At 55.3% G+C, this 13,735-nt stretch overlaps 1 protein-coding gene across 23 annotated transcripts in view; it reads left to right on the top strand.

Moving 5' to 3' along the window:
* The first annotated feature begins 676 nt into the window (after positions 1-676).
* Lrp8 (LDL receptor related protein 8) overlaps positions 677-13,735 on the top strand; it is a 78,126-nt gene continuing 65,067 nt past the window's right edge. For all 23 annotated transcript variants that reach the window (XM_058581483.1, XM_058581482.1, XM_058581481.1 and 20 more), the window contains exons 1-2: positions 677-809; positions 1,511-1,630. In XM_058581483.1, coding sequence (XP_058437466.1) covers positions 701-809; positions 1,511-1,630 — 229 coding nt within the window. In that variant the 5' untranslated portion in view covers positions 677-700. The remainder of the gene's footprint in view (positions 810-1,510; positions 1,631-13,735) is intronic.

The raw sequence follows: 13,735 nt of genomic DNA, 5'->3' as shown, positions 1-13,735 counted from the left end.
GACATAGGCACAGGGAGCAGCTATGTATCTGGAGCTGATGACAGGTGTAGAGGTCATGGCTCATACCCTAGGCTTCTCCCTCATCGGCAATACCTTGATGTCCCAGCTCCTAGTCCCCCAATCTCACCCCCACGCGCACACTGCACAGGCTTGCGCGTTCTGGAACATCATTTTCTCTCCCATCCTGGCTCTCCTGGGCATCCTTCTGCCTCAGATCCACCACCTCCTCCTGGAAGCCCATGTTGCTTCCCTGGGACCTGCTACTTTCAGGAGCAGGGGCCTCGCCTGGCTCATCCCTGCGTCTGCAGACCCCAGCACTCGATGGGCCCACAGCGAGGTCGTGGGGAGTCTGTTAAGGCAGGAGTGGACCAAGGACAAGGAGGGAGAAGAGAGGAGGCGGCAGCGGGAGGAGCGTGGGGCGGAGGCGGCAGAGGGAGGGAGCGCGCGCGCCGGCGGCGGCCGCCCAGAGCCGGGGCCGCGCGCCCAGCCTGAGCCCGCCCCGCTGCCGAGCGTCACCGAACCTGCTTGAAATGCAGCCGAGGAGCCGGGGCGGGCGGCAGCGGCGGCGGCGGCGGCGGCGGGGGCAGCGGCAGCCCCGGCGCCGCGGCAAGGACTCGGCGGTCTGAAGCGCGGCGGCGGCAGCGGCGGCGGCAGCGGCATGGGGGGCGCGGGGCGCAGCGGCCGGAGCCCCGGGCCCACCATGGACCGCTTGGAGCGGGCCGCGCTCCGGCCGCTGGCGCTGCTGCTGCTGCTGCTGCTGCAGCTTCAGCATCTCGCGGCCGCGGCGGATCAGCTGCACCGCGGCCAAGGTGCGTGCGGCGGGTCCCAGTCGGTGCTCTGCGCCGCCCCAGCAGCCAACAAAGCGCGGCCCTACGGCCTGGGGGGACCCAGTTATCCCTGAATTTGCACTCGAACCCGCCTGCTTTCTGGGCACCGGCTCTGGGTTGAAAGCTCTGCTTTCCAGGCACCGGCTCTTAGGGGATGGGCGCAGCGGGGGCCTGACCGGCCATGAACTTTACTGGGGCTGCTCATTCATGGTTTCGGGTGAGCTGTGCCATTCTCGCGCTTGGGGTTTATTTAACGTGTGCGCTCAACCGCGGCGGTGAGCGGAACCGAGCTGCTTCCCTGCCTGACAATGCGTTTACCGGGACCCCTGCGCGCGGTAGAGTGTGGCTGTTTGCAAGGGGAATGAGCCGATTAGCCCAGTGCGTGTGTCGAGCGTGAGCTGTGTCTCCTTGTGGGCTGTGTCTGCGTGAATCTTGACTATGGGCCGTGTGTGCGGCTGAATGTGTCTGAATGGAGGGTGTACCCAAGTCGTGTGACGCCGACTGTTAAGTATGTGCCTGGTCTCACCGTACCACCAAGCGGTCGGCCATCCGGGGAACTCATAGCATCCAGCCCTCCATCTGCATCCAGGGTGCCCTAAGCCTCTGGGGTCTCCAGCATCACCCCCTTTCCTTCTCCCGGGCTCAAGTCGCTAACCCAAGTCTCCGTTCCTCCTACCCCCTAGGGCCGATTAAGGAGTGCCAAGAGGACCAGTTCCGGTGTCGGAACGAGCGCTGCATCCCCTCGGTATGGAGATGCGACGAGGACGACGACTGCTCGGACAACAGCGACGAGGATGACTGCCGTGAGTGACCAGCCGGGGCGCTCAGACCCAGACTGGGAGGAAGCGGTGGGGGGCGCCATGCTCAGTGTGCACGTGGCTCCAGGCGCCGCGGGGCCACCTGCTTCAGCCACGCAGCCTCCCTCCAGGAGGGGTGGCCCTAAGCGACCCGGCGGGAGCTGGGCGGTTGGCGTGTCTTGGCCCGGCCTGGGGCGGAGCCCAAGTCGGTTTGCCCCAAGCCCGCCACGCCTGGGCCGGAACTGTGGGCGGGGACGCGGCAGCCCCTGCGTGCTTCTACGTTCCAGCTTTCGGGCCTTCTGGGTCTCCCACCTGAGCTCCACCCTGCACGCGAGTGTTTCAGAGTTATAAGTGGCCCTGGCCGCCCCGCTTTCCTTTTCCTGCTCATTTTTTTTTTTTGTGAATGAATGGGCTCCCCGGGGCCCCTGATTGGTTGGGCAAGGACCACCCCATAGGCCTCCGTGGCCCGAGTCACCAATCCTGGAGCCGGCGGGTGTGTAATATTCCGGTGCCCTGGGCTCAGGAACCCTGCCCTGGCCCCGCCCCCGACCGCACACCCGCGCGCATCCTCTGGGTAGTGGTGCCGGCTGGAAGTTAGCGCCCGCTGCTTTTCTGTCGAGTCACCGTGAAGACCTTTGAGAGCCATGCTTAGTACCCGACCGCGCTCTTCTGCCAGCCGGGTCTGGGTGTGAGTCATGGGCACCAGGAAGGAGGCGACTAGAAGGAAGGGTTTGTTTCCTGGAAGGGGACTGAGGCCCCGACTGTCTTTACTGAGCGTGGTGTTAGCACACTCTGTGTGCGACTGATTTTGAAGTTCCTTGTCTAGGGGCGCAGGGTTTCGGTTATCAGTGGGACCGGAAGCTAGTTAGCAGGCAGTTGCCTTGGTAGAAGGAATATAGTTCCAGGAACAGAAAAACTGGACTTTTTATTATTACTGAGGCCTCGGTGAGCCAGGCGTTGGGTACTCTGGAGAACATGCCAGTCCGGGAACACAGGGTTTGAGGGAAGAGGCAGCAGGTGGGCAGACCCTCAGCTCTGCACAGTGCGCAAGACAGAGAGGGAGACACTTGGACAGGTAAACTATCTGTTGGGTCTTTGAGATTTTTGACTGTTTGCTTGTCAAACGTGACTGTTCACTCTCAGACCTAACCCGGAGTGGGCTTTGTGACTTGTGCACATCATTTCTGTCTGCCTCAGTTTCCCCACCTGACCACTTGGGCTAATAATTCCTGCCCTGGCAACCTCATGGGACTGTTTTGAGGACTAATTCCAGAAATGTCATTGGAAATAACAAGACTCACACGTGCTGGTCTCTATGCTGAGCATGGAGGTTAAGTGCTTATAGGGGTTAAGTTACTTGTTCACAGCTACTGAATTGCTAAGTAGGATCCTGAATTGAAACATCTGCCTCCAGACTACTTAGCCTAATGGTGACTTGACAGTCCCTGGTGCTACTGAAGTTGTGAAAATGGCCCTGGTCAGGTAAAATATTAGAGTGAATCTCTGGCCTGGGAGTTGTTCTTCAGGTGCCCCTGGAGGGGGAGTGCTGTGGAGAGTCAGGGAAATAGAAACTGCACTTCTGCACTGGTTTTACTGTACCTTTTTGGCTCCTTAGAATGACAGTCTTGTGAAGATGGGTGTGAAGAGCAGAAGTTTCTCCTGTCTTGCTTCATAGATAAGAATACTGACTCAGAGAGGTTGAATGGTTTGCCCAAGGCCACACAGTTCAGAATGACAGAACTTGATCAGAATCTCTGTCAACTTCCTAGCTCAGGGGGTCTGTCTGCTACAGAGGGAAGTGTGGTATGGAAGAATCTAGGAGCTAGAAAGCTGTACTTTAAATGTTGGGCCTGTCGCTTTTCAGCTCTGTGTGAGGCTTTGGGTAAGATGGAAAGGAGAAGTAGCTTATGGCTGGGTGACCCCAGGTGGGACTAGGAGTGCTCTGGTGACCAGTCTGGGCTCCTCCTTTGGCTCTGAGATGGTTGGGGTAGAGTCACAGTCAGGGGTAGAGGGAGTGGTGGCTTTGTTCATAGCACTAAGGATCAGTTTCACACTGCTTGACTTTCCTGAGTTTGTTTCCTCGTCTGCCAAACAGTGTAGCTGTTCCTCCATGCTGAGGTTTATACAAGGAAGTCTTCTCACAGGGCTGGCAAGAGAAGGAAATGGAAAAGTGTTCCTACCTCTGAGATCTTTAGAAACCCTTTCTGCCCCGTCTGAGGCACCTGCCCAGGCTGAATCAAACTGTTCTCCTTGTTGGCGCCTCCTGAAGCATCTCCTCCTTACACCTGGCCCCCTCCCTTGGCACTGACCTGCAAGGGGGGCCCAGCCACCCTGCCTCTGTACCTCTCTGGACTGCAGAATGGGGGTTGGAATTTGTAAATAATGTTCAAGTGAGGCAAAATGACCTCAAGCTCCCAAAGGAGCCAAAGTGCAGCCCCTGAATACCAAGAGGCTGATGGAGGCTGGCAGGAGGGAAATTTTGTATTAAGGAGGCCAAGAAAGGCTTCCTGGAGGAGATAGCTTGAAAGATGGTGGCTAAGACCTTCTCTCAGGGCTTACATGTTTTAAAATAGGTGGCACAGAGCCCATGTTAGAGAGGACACTGAGGTGCAGAGAGGTGATGTGACCCCCCCTACATCCCCCAGTCATCTAGCTCCTCAGGGTTGGAGCTTGAACTCACAGTGAGGCCTTCCAAGTCTGATCCTGATCCACAAGGAGTGGGCTTGGCCCTTTGGAGACAGATAGAGCTGGTGGGATGGGGAAGGGAAGAGCTCATGGGGATTTAGTTTCCAACTCAGAGGACCTTCAAAGTGAAAAAAGAGGCCGGAAACTGCAGGGCCAGTCCCAAGGAAACCCAGGGGAAGTTAGATGGGATTCCTGGCTGTGGATGTGGGTCACGTAGGCCAACTGACCCCTGGGTCTCAGCATCCTGTTGCTCCTGGTATCTGGGGGTAGAAGTGGGGATTCTGGTCCCTAGCCAGGCCTTTACTCCACAACAAGTCTGGAAGAGTCTCCAGGGCCACTCAACCCATTCACACTTACCAAGCTCTTGCTGTGGGCTAGGCATGGTCAGGCATCTCACCCATATCCCCTTGAGCTCCTCTGTTCTGTGAAAGGGGCAGCCCTACGAAGTACCTGAATTATTCAGTTTATAAAGGCACAAAAGGGGTTAAATAACTGGTCCAATGGATATAATTTTTAAGTGAAATTTCTGAGATGTGAACACAGCACGTAACTATGGAACCTGTGCTTCCATGAGTACTAGCTGGTGACCTCTGGTGACCTAGCTTCGGTTTCTAATCCCGGGATGACAGCTTAAGGCTCCTTCCCCTCAACTCCCAGCTCTGGGAAGAATCAGTGCTTCTTTGTGGATAGATTGGTGGACAGGTGGATCGATTTCATGCTCATATACTTCTACCTTGTTCAGGTGTCTTTCAGCTCTCTTGCTCCCCCAACTCTTGCTACCCATCCCATATTTAATACAGGGTGGCTGCAGCCAGGTCTCCCATAGTGGAGGGCCCATTAGGTGGGCAGACCAGGTTGCAGGAGTCCCATGGCCCGCTGGGCAGCAGCCTTGTGAGTAGGTATAGCCCAGCCACAGCTCCTGGCTGGTGCTGGTGCCCAGCTCTGGCCTTCAGGTGCTACCTAGACACCAGGCCCAACTTCATCTCCTTTTTGGGATGCTGCTGCTTTTTTCTGAACCCCATCTGTCTAGATAACTCTATCATTCAGAGTCCTCCTGGAGCTCCCAAGTACCCCAAGAATGAAGTCGGTTTGGGCGTCTCTGTATTTGGCTCCCTGCCCAGCCCTGTGCCCACTCACCTTTCTGCCTCTTCCTATAGCCTGGCCACCAGACTGTAGCTCTGTCGCTCTCGTCTTCCTTCGGCTTCTCACCTCTAGGATTTTGCATGTGCTGTGGTGGGTTTTTGTTCTTGTCTGTTTCTTTAACAGGGGGTTGAACCCAGTGATGCTTTACCAGTGAGCCAAATTCCCAGCCCCCCCCCCCCACACACACACACTTTTTTAATTTATGTTTTTATTTTAAGATAGGGTCTCATTAAGTTACTTAGGGCCTCACTCAATTGCTGCTGAGCCACTGCCTCTATTTTATTTATTTTGAGACAGGATCTTACTGAGTTGCTGAGGATGGCCTCAAACTTATGATCCTCCTGCCTCTGCTTTGCCAGATTTTTCTGAAGGCTCCTGCAGTGGGTTGCCTACCCAGTCTGGAAGAGTCTCCAGGGCCACTCAACCTCAAGATGACCTGGAGATGACAGAAAGCAGCCTGGCAGGGACTGGGAAAGAAATGAGTCCAACAGGCCTGGTTAGTCTCAGTGAATGAGTAGCCTCAGGCTCTGGGGAAGGCAGGTCCTATTTGGCCTCCTGCGCCTTTCCTCCTGGCTGTGCCTGCCACCCCTGTGGCTCTGCCAGCAGGCCACAGGCTTCCCTTGCTTCTAGGCCTAGGCTTGCGCCCCTGGGGCTGTTTGCCCAAGGCTCTCCCTGGGCCTTCCCAGGAGCCCTCTCAGGCCAGAGTCACCTCAGTGAGCTTCTCAGTTTCTTAGGCCTGCTGGGACTCCTGGTTGCACTTGACCCAGGGCTGACTGGCTTCTTCCCTAGTTGTCCACAGGCAGTTGGACTTGACAGCTTTCTCTCCTTGGGGAAATGCTGGTAGCAGGTGAAACCAGAGAAGGACCCCTGGGAGAGAAGTGTGAGCGTGCAGAGGTCTGAGAGAGCACATGCCCCCTTGAGGGATATAACAGGTGGATGTTCTCCTGGCACCAGGGTGAATAATTGTACCCCCAGGCCCATGCTGTTCCCCGAAGGCAATTTGGGACCTGGGGAAGGATGCCCAATTGTGTCCAGGGGGCTCTAGAGCCAGGCCCTGGGGGGGTCTTAGCTCTAAACAGCCCTGGTAAAACCTGCCCTAAAAACACCCGCGTGTCCAGGCCACCCAGTCTCTGAAGTCATGGCCCAGGTACTACCTCTCCCAGGATACCTTTCCAGCTCCTGATCTCCTGCAGCATGTCCTTGTTCTTCTCTTGGGCTCAGATCCTTCTTCACTCTGCCAGCCTTATGTCGAACAATAGAGACTCCAGAAAAAGCATTCCCAGGAAGGGATTCCTAGTGACAGATACACTGTCTGCTTGCTCCGCCTGGGACCATGCTGGGCAGTTTGCTTCCTTTAACTTTGGTACTCAAGGAACATTTTCTTATTATTTCTACTTTAAATACAATGTGTGGAGGCTCAGAGAGAAGGGACTTGGCCGATGGTGCTGGATTTGACTTGTCTGTCTGGACTAGAGCCTGGACCCTTCCTCAAACTTTCCTCTCTGAACTCTGTCCACCTGGGAGGGGTCAGGTGGCCTGGTGCTTGGAGGGCATGAAGAAGCAGGGGAGTAGCCTTGGTACTCAGCAGCAACTCCTTGGACTCCTGGTTTCTGGCCTGGGGATTGGCACTCGGGAGGGACCCTCTTCCCTGGAGATCTCTGCAGAGCCCCAACATAAGGCCCCCATTTCCCAGCCTCTCCACAATTTCCAAAGACTTCTGTTAGCCATTCTACATTCAGAAAGGGAAACTGAGGACCTGATGATGTGTTGCTGATGAGGGTGACCCCTAGGAGCCTCAGCCCACCATCAGTGGTCCCAGTGTTCCTCCTGCGTCCAAGCTTCTCAGGGCTTACCCTGCAGACTGTCCAGTCCCAGGCAGCAGAAGGTGAAACTGAGACCCCCATGGCCAGAATTCAGCTCCAGGTGTCAACAGGGACCCGTTCTCAGAACTAGGGTACCCTCGCTTCCTGAGTAGGAGTGGAGGCAGAACAGCATGTGCTCCTGCCTCTTGCTGCTGCTGTACCCACCTGCCACTCCCACCCTCTCTGTTCCCTGCAGGGAACAAGGTGTTCTCAGACTAAGAGGCTGACACAGGCCTCTTTAGGCTCCAACATGGGAAACCTCAGGCGCACTGCTGCCCCTGGCTGGACCCTAGGGCCTGCCCACCCCCAGATGGCTTGGAAGTCATGTAAAATAATTGTCTTCATAAGAGTTCATGAGTGTGCTGACTGCTGGGGGCTTTCTCATTCAAGATCTACAGCCAGGCCTTGATGTGACATGACTGAACTTCAGAAAGAAAAGAGCTGAGAACTAAAGTCACTTGCTCCAGGTGGCCTGACTGGTCAGGGGCAGGACTAGGCCACGCCTGTCTTGACTGCAGAGTCTGACACAAGTGAGAGGAAGAGACATGTATACACAGATCCCAGTCACCACAGCAGCCTTGTGGCTCCTTCCCAGGCTCAGCAGGAGATCCTGTTGCCAACCCTCCAGTGGGTGTTCGACTTCTTCCCGACTGGCCCAGCCCCTACAGTGCCCTTGAGCATCAGTTGGGCCCTGGTGGTGGCTGTTTTAATGACCAGTCCTGCGACCCTGGCTCTTTTCACATGCTGCCATGTGTTAGTGACCCTGAGCTGGAGTGGCTCAGGAGGTCCTACAGGCCTTTGGGGAAGCCTGCTCAGTCCTGACCGTGAGCTTCTCACCCACTGTGCCTGGTCAGACCCCGTGTCTCTGTTGGGACCCAGCCCAGGTGCTCACAAGCTAGGAGATCTAGGCTAGGCCACCTTTGGGGAACTGTCAAGCCCCTTGAATGTCCTCTGATGACTGGGAATTGCCCAGTAAGTCCCGGGCCTGTGGGGTACCCACATGAAGATCAAGGCCTCCCCAGGGGACTTCCAGTCTGGGAGACATGGGAGTGATCATGTGGCCACTGTTCTGCCCTGGTCACTGGCCTTGAGGTACCACAGATACCTCACTCTCACCACTCGGAGACTTTCAGTTTCCAGCCCTTGATCTTCCAGATGCAGTGTGGCCTTTTCCCGTTGTGCCTCAGTGGAATGTGCTTGGGAGGTGGGTGGTGCAGGGTTCAATTATTACCCCCATTTTCTTGATGAGGAAGTAGAGGCTTGGGGAGGTCACAAGACTTGCCCAGTTATTGATAATGCTGAGGCTGAAACTCAATTGATTCTGTTTATTTTTTTTTCCCATGGAAGTAATTTTTTCTGATTATGAGAAAATAATTTCACACCTGAAACAAAAAGCAAATATTAAGGAAAATTAAAAAAGAGGAAGGTGGCAGCAATCATCCTTGGTGCTACCACCATGGGAGCACTGTGTCCTTCCAGACACTGCTATCTTGTGTGTGAGCTAGCTGGTGTATGTAAACCTATTTTTTTTTTTTTTTTAACAAAAATAAGGTCGTGTTATACCAGTTGTTGTCTCATGTCATACATGGCTTTCCATGTCAATAATAGTGGATCCGTGCCATTGTTTTAAAGGGCTAGATCATTTTCCACTGTGAGAGTTGCCCCTCATTTGATGATATGTTCTTCTTTTGATAGACGTGTTAGTTGTTTCCATAACTGCCTGCCCCCCCCCCCCGTTCTACACAGTGCAGGGTGGACATCCTTGTGCTACATCTTTGTGCATTTGTCTGATTCTTTCCTTAAGATAAATTCTTAGGGAAGAATGTGTGTGCATTTTTATCATTTCCACCATGTTCTCTAGAGAGACATCCCCTTCATGCCCCCATGGTCCTCCCTTCCAGTGGAGCAGCCAGCATGAAGGACTTTCCCTTTCCCTGAGCACAGGGCCACTTTGTCCCAGCCCCAGGGGACAGACAAAGTAGCCATATCTAGGACACCCAAAGCAAAGCCAGGAGAAAGGGAACTATGTTCAGGCTCCAAGGACTTGTCACCCCATTGAACAAAACAGAAGAGAACAAAACGGTACCATCGTTCTTGTCCACATATTGGTGGACTCCGTCTCCTCCACAGCATTGCAGTGATTCTTCTGTTTCTGTTCCGACTTGCTGTGTGACCTTGGATGAGGGGCTTCCCTGCCTGAATTTAATTTCCCCTTCACTCATTGGTCCTTGCTCCACTGAACTACCTCCTGCACTCGGACCGGACTCCTGCCTGGAGTTGGCTAGTCCTTCCTGGGTTGGGGGAGGTTGTGCCTCAGTGTCCCTTATTGCCTGGGGAGGGCTGGGAGGAGCATAGCTGGCATGGTGGGTAGACAGGGCAGCTGGGCTTTTTAGGATTCACTTCTAGAACTCAACTCCGAGGCCCAGGTTCCTTGCACCGCTTTCCCTTCTCGTGCTCATGATGGGTTGGATGAAGGAGAAAAGCAGAGGAAGGTCCGGCAGCCCCAAGGGCCATTCTGAAACAGGGATAATGAGTTCACATGGTGGAGGTGCAGGCGGAGGGGGCCCAGAGCCCGGCCCTGGAAATGAGCATCCCCATTCCGTTTCCTGAACCTGTGATTCCTGCACAGGGAGCAGCTGAGCAGAAGGACCATCAGCAGCTTTCCTCCACCTCCTCCAAGGACACAATAACAGGGCAGCTGCTGAAATAGCAGCAGGAGAGATGTAGGTCAGCTGGCCAGTGGGGAGGGCTTGGCTGCCTAGAGAGCAGCAGCGTTTCGGGTAGGGAGGGGCTCCAGGAATCATCCCACTCCTGCCTGCAGTGCCCCGCCCCCTCCCCCCCAGTTGTTAGCCCGAGGGCCTGGCATGGTTAGTTTTCCAGCAGGGGCCTCAGTTCCCCAGTGGGCCCAGGATGACATCAGAGGAGTGGCAGCTGATGAGAGGCAGGGAGGCCCCATCAGGCCCAGGTTAAGCTGCCTGACTGAATAACTGGAGGCAAGGGTGGGCTTTCCTGATGGCCTCAGTCCAGGGACATTCAAGCCAGCATTCCTCCCCTGCCTCCTCCCCCGCTTCCTGGACCCCGAGCTGCCATCTGCTGTCCCTGCACCCTCAGAGCCCCTTCCTCGCCACGGGCATTGGCACAGGTTTATGTGCTTGGGTGCGTGCTTGAGGGAAGGGGGTGTGCAGGAGGAAAGTGACCATTCTGGACACACGAGGCCATGGGGTTGGGTGATGCTCTTCCTCCCACACCCACCAAGGTGGCTCAAACCAAGCCAAAGCCCCCCACCAGGCTGTTGTGAAGGGAATTATTTGTATCTGGAGAGTCGCCAGCAATCTCTGTTCCCAGCCTGCCCCCCTGCCACGGCCGCCTCTCTTCCTCAGGCCACAGCCTGCAGCATGCTGTCTGGCCCCCACTCCGAGGGCTGAGCTCCTTATAAACAGCTATACCATGGGCTGCAGGTCCACCTCTCCCTCACCTTGCCAGGTGGCCATTCAACAGGTGCTAGTCGCTCTAGGAGTCTCTACTCATTGGGAGTGGGGCATCTCCACGCCCCCCTAGGCCCTAAGTCTCAGTCTTTTGTTTTCCCAAGTATCAGGGCATTTGTTCACGGTAGCTGGAGTCTGCCATGACCAGGCCTCAGGTATGGGGGCTCCAAGGAGCTGCCCCTGTTCCCTGAGGCCCAGGGATAGAAATAGGGGCAGAGGCTGTGAAACCCAACCGTACAGGGCCCCTAGGGCCCCTGCCATAGGGGACATGGCTTCAACTACATACACATAGCCAGAACCAACTGTTTATTAGCAAGCCTACATCTATTTTTCTTTTTTTTTTTTCCTGGCTGTTTATTTTTGCTGAACTCTGAATGGTCCAATTTTTTAGTACCTATGATCCAGCCAAGGCAGACTTTATATTGGCTGCCTATGTGACAGTTTTTTGTCTCCTTCCCTTTCCCCCTTCCCCTGCCTGTCACTACTGCCTGCTTCTCCAGGGTAGGTGCCAGGAGATGCAGGGGCCAGTGTGACCTCCTCAGGGTCGCCCAGACTGGGTTCCAGCTGTAGCCCATTCGCTTCCTGAACAGGAGGTCCAGGGCAAGTCCCTTGAGCCGGAGCCCCAGATTCCTGCTCTGTTCAAGGTGGGGAATAAGTAATTCCTGGCCTGCAGTAAGTACCAGAAACCTCATTAGCCCATAGTGTGTGTGTCCACCCAGTCAGCCCTTGTCTTTTGGTCAATCCTATGTCATGAATTGGTCCAAACCAGGGTAGTTTAGTCCGCCAGCCTGTGTGGTTGGAGCCCCTTGTTCTCTTTGCTAGCCCTCTCTGTTGTGTTCTTCTCAGGCTTTTGGCTAACCGTACCCGCCCACTGCTGATTTTGTGCTTTGGTTCCCCTTCCAGAAACAGGCCCAAGCCCTTATTGCTGCTAATGTACAGAGCCACATTGCAATTGCCCCCCAGTTCTCAACCCCATCCCTAGGAACTGGGATTTTTCACCTAGGTCCTGACTTGCTGTGTGACCTGGATAAGACCCTTCCCTTCTCTGGGGCTCAGTGTCCCCATCTGTACTGGGAGAGAGGATTATATCAGTAGTTTGAGCCACTTTGGGCAGCATTAGAAATTCAGTCTCAGCTTCTTTGAGACCTGACTCCAAACCTCTGCTTGGTGTGTGGCCAGTTGGGAGATGTAGATGTGAAAACCCCCAAGGGTCCCCGCTTCCTCTGTGAGAGGTCAAGCCCATACCTCACCACTTCCTAGCTGTGAGACTCTGGACAAATTACTTTCCCTCTCTGAGCATCTGCCTCATCTGTAAAAGGAGCAATCACCTCGAGGTGATTGTAGTATTGATACTAGAAGTTCTAAGAATAGTGCTGGATGGCAGTGCTTGACTCGCCACCTGCTAGCCTTCTATTGACCTCCTCTAAACCTACATCTGTCCTTCAGGGACCCTATTCTGTGCCTGGCTGCTGCACTACTGGGGGTGGGGGTGGAAGGAGGCTGGGAGCCCCCAGAAAGTTTCCTTCATCCCCCCCCCCTTCTCTCCTGTGGCCCCAGACAAGAACTTACTGGCCCAGTTTAATTAGGGAGAGTCCTTCCAGGGACCTCATTAGGAAATGAGCCCAGAGCCTTGGGGACCTCTGGGAGGGGTGGGGTACATTGTGTCTGGCCCTGCTTGCCAGATATTACCTTCACAGGAAGGTAAGGGCCTTCAGCCCCTTGAGAATAGGACACAGACCTGTGACACGGAGCTGGGGGTGTGACTCAGTGACAGAATACCTGCTTAGCATGTGTAAGGCCCTGAGTTCAGTTCCCAGCATAGCCTCCACCCCCCACCCCCAGCATAAGATGAAAAGTAAAAGAAAACTAACAGACCTGTGACGTGGAGCACGGGCAGCCAGGTTGAAGGGACTGATTTGCCTCCATCCTCTGTCCCTGGCTCCGCTCCAGCCCCACCCCTCAGTGGGTGGGGAAGACAGAGAGGAAGCTTCTGGTTCTGGTCCCCTGCCTCTGGTGCCCCTGTCCCTGGCCTGGCACAAAGCAGGCTGCAGGGGACATGTGCTCAGTGAACAAATGAGTGAACCCTGGCTCATGGGCTGGCGCAGCATCCTGCTTGGCAAAAGCATCCTCTGGGCCCCTCCCAACGCACGAATCTGTCCGCAGCCCCAGCGCAATGCATGGAGCATCTGCCAGCAGGAGCTCACGGTGATCCTGCCCCCTCTATGCCCCGACAGCTCTTCCTGTTAGGGATCAGTTCTGTCAATCCCGACCCACCTCCAAAAGTTCTCTTGCTTTCTTGCACCTCGGCTCTATTGCTAGGGACTCTGCTTACAGGGACCGCCCCCCAGTCTCATCCCAAGCCTGCCCAGGATCACTCCTCTTCTGTATTCCTGCCACAGCCTGTGGCAGCTAAGGTGTGCTGTGGACTTTGGCAGGGCCCATTCTTATTGGGGCCACTGCTTCTCTTTGCACCCCCAATCCGTGTGGAACTCTGGAGGTGCGCATTCTGAAGTACCATGCATGTTGGCTGCCTTCTGTAAGCAGCACTAGGCCCCAGGACTTTGAGAAGTAGAGAATAAGGGCAGATGTGCTGTGCCTGGAGGTAAGGTGACATCCTTAGAAATTGCTTGGCCTCCTGGGTGCAGGAGTGCTCAGATCTTCAGTGACCTGTGGCACAGCACACAGGCAGCGGGAAGCTATGACTGGCAGTTTCAGCCCCCTTAGACCTGTCTGAGCACAGTCATTGCCTGGTTTTGGTCAGAAACCTGGGAGTTGCCACAACCCTCTCTTTCTCTTTCCCTCATCTGCCATGGTCCTTAGGTTCTCTTCCCTGCTTACCTGCCAGTCCAGGCCCCTTCCCCATACCCACTGTCTCTTGCTTCCTGGGCCCTGCTGCAGTGCCTCCCTGACCCCTGTCTCCTGCCTCTAGTCCATCC

The sequence above is a fragment of the Marmota monax genome, unplaced genomic scaffold (genome assembly GCF_021218885.2).
Source record: "Marmota monax isolate L192 unplaced genomic scaffold, Marmota_monax_Labrador192_F-V1.1 WCK01_AAM20220418_F8-fsc00023, whole genome shotgun sequence".
Taxonomy (NCBI): Eukaryota; Metazoa; Chordata; class Mammalia; order Rodentia; family Sciuridae; genus Marmota; species Marmota monax.
The sequence above is the reverse complement of the archived record's forward strand: the minus strand, read 5'-3'. Positions and strand labels throughout refer to the sequence as shown.